The 5,138-nt window shown below is 39.4% G+C and overlaps 1 protein-coding gene across 1 annotated transcript; it reads right to left on the bottom strand.

Annotated features, from left to right (window-relative positions):
* Window positions 1-356: 356 nt before the first annotated feature.
* psmb4 (proteasome 20S subunit beta 4) lies at window positions 357-3,687 on the bottom strand. Its single transcript, XM_042077626.1, has 7 exons — window positions 3,531-3,687; window positions 2,242-2,448; window positions 1,863-2,009; window positions 1,481-1,562; window positions 1,202-1,318; window positions 691-779; window positions 357-509 (listed from the first exon to the last, which is right to left on the bottom strand). The coding sequence occupies exons 1-7, from the start codon at window positions 3,650-3,652 to the stop codon at window positions 497-499; spliced, it is 777 nt and encodes a 258-aa protein (XP_041933560.1). The 5' UTR covers window positions 3,653-3,687; the 3' UTR covers window positions 357-496.
* Window positions 3,688-5,138: the final 1,451 nt, after the last annotated feature.

Genomic DNA, 5,138 nt, shown 5'->3' with positions numbered 1-5,138 from the left:
CATTAATTCAGGGGTCTGCATGTGTGTTGAGTATGGAAGTATCTCCATGGCTAAGCTGACCTCACACAGAAGACTTATCTAATGGACAGGTTGCTCTTCTACCTTACTCCCTAAACCACACCGTTCTGTGACAAGCACCAAAAAGTGAACTAGTCAGGGACACTAGTATGGAAATTGTATATTGTGGAAATTGCTACTGATATAGCATGAGTATTGCATATTTTTATCCTGTGATTTCTTTAAAGTTTGAATATTGGTGTAATGAGGTATATGTCCTCTATACAAATAGTGCAGAAATGACTAAGACAAAGAGACAAGGCCTTTTGCAATTCCCCAATTGAACAGGACAGTAAACCTTTTTATGTTTTACATATTTATTGTTATACAAAAGAGAAGAAAGCAAAAAAGGGACAGCCATTCTACATTAGCAGTAATTTACTCAGTGAGGCTTGAACAACAGGTCATTCAGACGTGGAAGGGCAGATGCAAACAGCTCTCATTCAAATCCACTGCAACACAAATCACATGGAGAAGAAATTAAAATTATTTCACATTCCAAACCAAGGAATGTACACGGTACATTTTTGTAAAGATCTACAGTGATTGATGCTAGAGGCCTGATCTTGAAGCAAATTGACTGATCCTAAAATTTAAAAAAAAAAAAAATATTGTTGTCCTGTTATAACTCACCTGACCATGTGTGCAATATCCCAGTTTGTCTCAGATGACAGGGGTCCAACAATTTCCACTCCCTCCTGTGTCACAATTGCAATCTCATACTGCAAATGAAACGCAGAACATAAGCAACATTGACATGGAGCAATCACTTTTCCTTGAAACTGTAAAATTAACTTCTATTCCAAATAAATATCAAATGTGGGTACAGAGGGGGAAATAAATCAGACTACATGGGCCAAACTAAATTAAACTGAATACATCAAACAATCTTATGAAGGTTTAGTTGCTCTTAAAAGATGCCATCTGCAATTTTGCAAAAGGACAGCAGGAGCCATAATCTCTAACCAAAATTTTATGGGATTAGAATCATGGATTTCATCTTTAAAAGATGAAGATGGGCTATTTTATAAGTGCATGCATATTTTGATCACGATTTAAACAAAAGGATGGTCACTCCAAAAAACTTGGAGGAATGTGTTTCTTGTAATGGAGTATGCTTGAAAGAAGTAGAGTAAGCCCTCACCCGGTTGTAGGAGCGGGCATCACGGTAGTAGAGAACCTTCAGGCAGCGCTCAATCAGCTCCCGTGCCTCATCCTTTGTGATCTCCACCTTGTTTTCCACCACCTCTCTCATCAAAGGCTGAATACATAGAGACAGGAAAATGAAGGCGCATCGGGCAAACAAGGATCATATATGGAGTAAATTGTACATTACCACCAGCAGCTATACACATCAAGCCATACTGCATTAAGACATCACCGCTATATAACTAACTGTAACAAGCACTTGTGGGCTACCAACCTGAGCTAGGTAGGCACCAAAGCCTGTGGCCACAGTCGGCGCCTCATACGCAACTCCCAGTTTATCAACGTAGCCAAGGAAGCTGAAGGGGGAAAAAAGCAATGAAAAAAATAGAATTCAGAATCACAGGGGGACTGTGGCACAAGTGGCAGAACTCCACACCATATGTGCCCCTGCACACACACTTCTTGTCTACCCTCCACAATAAATTAATCTTCACCACATGTCTAGGTCACAGCCCTGACAAAAGACTAAGGAGCCTTACTACAGTTCAGTGTTTTCATCATGTCAAAAACCCAAAGGTTAATGCAAAGGTGTGTGATGCAAGAGCAGATTTGACATTGTTACAGCCAAGGCTGTGCAGAATATGATAGACACCTACCTTTCACCATTGTAGAATCCCCCGATGACCACTGTGTTCCAGAGTGGGTTCATTCTACTCCGGCGGTTGTACATGACACGGGTCAGCCAGGAGTGTATGGCCTTGGGGCTGTAACTGTGGCCATCTCCTAAAAGCTCCTCATCAATTCTGAATACAAAACACAGAGTATGAGACTCAATCATAGATGCTCCCCTTGAATATTCAACATCAGTCATCTTTTCTCAGCAACAACATAAACCTGCTGCCTTTAATACGTATATTAAAGCTATGGTATACTGTACAAGCCCCCAGCTTTAAAATTACTCCACTCCATTCAGACAGAATCAGGAACTGGTCCTGATGGTTGAAAACCATGAAATTGCACGAGTTACACACTTACACCATCTGCTCAATGATCTGTTTGAGGTACTGGTAATCTGCATAGTCTCCAGAGGCACCAAGGATAGTGTTGTCGTTGACCTTCATGAGGCGGGAGATGTTGCGGAAACGGGCCAAGGAGCCGTATGAGCCCAACATGTCCGCAGCAATGATGACCCCACCCGTGAACTTCACACCCAACACTGATGTGCCTGTCACCATCGGGTTTCTATGAGGAGGGAAAGCATACAAATCATTCCATCCTTCATATTGAGTAGGACAAATTACCAACCAATAACAGATTTATAAGATCAGAAATATGAAAACTAGACAGTTAAGAAAAACGTAAGAATCCAACATCAGCCAAAATTCAACTGGTCCACTTTACTTAGTAAATACAATTTTAGCTAACATCAGTAAGTGATGGGTTTATATATAATTCCAGCTCTCTAGTTGAATTGGTGCAGGTTGATATGGAGTTATGATTATTATCACTTTCTTATCACTTAGTATATATTAGGCATTATTTTTTTTTTCAATAGCTTATTTTCATCCCGCTGGTGTTACCAAGATGCGTCTTCTAAGTTCCAACGTTAACACACACTTCATCAACCTGAACATCACATTTTGAACACAGAACTCCTGTTTATCAGAAGAATTTCAGTCTTTCCGATGTGCCATTTCGGTTTAAACAGCTTAAATAGTGACATCAACAATAAATGACAATTACTTTCATTAATATAAAAAACAGGTTTGAGACCATTCTGAGTATTCTATCTGTGTGGCACACACACTAGCAGTTAAAGTAAAAACAGGCACAGAGCTTGCGCTGGACCATAAAAACGAACTTTTTTAATACACACAGCCAGTTATGCAAGGCAGTAATAAATAGAAATGTATTAATTAACAGTGATACAATTATTTTAACGACAGTTTTCTTCTCTCAAGTACACATCCTGCAGGTCTAGGTCTATGCGCTAATTAAAATAACGTTAGCTGGGTAACAACGTTACTTAATTAAAGTTAGCTGGCTGGGTTAGCGGAGTTACGCGAGAAAATACAGCAACACTTCTAATAGTGTTCCCCGTTGCGTTGTCCAGGTGTTCAACCACACGTAGTGTGCTCGGAACAACATTTAAAAACAAGTCAACAGATTTATGTATACTGACATCGGTGGCTAAGTACCATGCTAGAGGGTTAGCCGATGAGCTGTTCAACCCACCATGATACAGCAGGAAGATGTGGAAATCGAAAGTGCCATTACAAAAGAATTACGAACACTTAAAGAATATACATACAACCTAGACTTACAATGTGTGCCTAACCGGTCCACAACCAGGAGTTGTGATGCTGTTGTTTCCGGGAAAAGAATAAAATTGACCGGGTTTTGGTCCATTCTCCCAAAAGCTGAGCTTCAAGCCGCTGGGATCCATTTTGAAACTATAGGAAATGACGTATGGTTCGATATTTTGTTAAACAAAGGAAGAAGAACGGCATTATGGGACACTGGAGGATCTATTAAACTGATAGACGCAAATGCCGAAGGATTCAAGGATTTGTATTTGTCACATAGAGATACTGTGTTATCCATGTAGTGAAATGGCATGTAGCTGCTCAACTTTCCTGTGCAGAGGTGTCCTGAGGGATCACCAGTTAGGAGTTAGGAACAGTTAGGAACAAAATTATTCATACCCCTGGCAATTGATTTAATGTTGATTTTCTCTTTACCAATGTGTTTGCTCTGACCGAAAATGCCACTGCCACATGCCAAAAGGTTGTAAGACAATGTGGGAGAAACATAGAATAAAAAATAAGCGTTTTTCTTCCTGCCTCAAAACCCAGATTGCTGCTAAAAAGGTGCGGACTAGAATCATTGTGGAGAGGCTTGGTAGGTAGGCCTATTATAAGAACCATTTTGAGAGATGTGAATGCAAATAAAGATGTTTCCATTGGTTATTTAAAAAGGGTATGAATCATTTTGGACATGCCATTTTTCATAAATAAATTTAAAAGATGAAAAAGCTTCTTTTTTGGTTCTACCACATTGTCTTACAACCTAGCCATGTGGCAGTGTCATTTTCAGTCAGAACAATCATATTGGTCAACAAAAAATCAACATTAAATCATTATTTGCCAGGGGTATGAATAATTTTGTTCCTAACTGTATGTATAAGGATAAAGAAAGAAAGATTTAGAAAGAATGTAATAAATAGATTGAGAAGGGGGTAAAAAGTGCAGTGTGTGTAAGTGCAATATGGCAAGTCCATGTAATGCAGTTTAAAAGAGTTTCATGTGTGTCCAGGATGCCGATGGCTTGAGGAAAGAACTCATCAGTCCTCCTTATGTATTAGCCATGAAGGAACAGTGACTTTTCAACCCTCTCCACAGGCAGCTCACTGATCTTTAATGGAGTGTAACTGCTTTGCTGTCTCTTGTAGTCCACCACCATGTACTTTGTAAAGACAACACACACACACACACACAAACAAACATATGTTTGTTTATACATATGTGCATTCGTGTAAGGTGTATTGGTCTGCATTGGGTGTGTATTGTACATACTCCATATGAGTAGGCCCTGCTGGTAACATTTATAAAGTTGTTTGGAGTCAGTAAATGGATATCATAATGCATCTAAGCATGCCCTCATGATATATAAATACAGTTTACTAAGGGATTATGTTATGGTAGGCCTCAGGCCCACTGTTACAGGTAGTTGACAAACTTGGCCTTTTCATGGCAGAATCGAAAGCTGTTAAAAATCTGACCAATCATATTCTTGTTACTAGGAGGACTAAAACAATTGAACCATCAAATTTGTCACTGGGCAGAGCAGCATTTCACCTCCTATCAAAATAATCTTTCTGGAGAAAATAAAGGTATTTATCCAATAGAATTAAAGGTATGCTCTGTATCCGT

Source organism: Alosa sapidissima, chromosome 21 (genome assembly GCF_018492685.1).
Source record: "Alosa sapidissima isolate fAloSap1 chromosome 21, fAloSap1.pri, whole genome shotgun sequence".
NCBI classification, from domain to species: Eukaryota; Metazoa; Chordata; class Actinopteri; order Clupeiformes; family Clupeidae; genus Alosa; species Alosa sapidissima.
The sequence above is the reverse complement of the archived record's forward strand: the minus strand, read 5'-3'. Positions and strand labels throughout refer to the sequence as shown.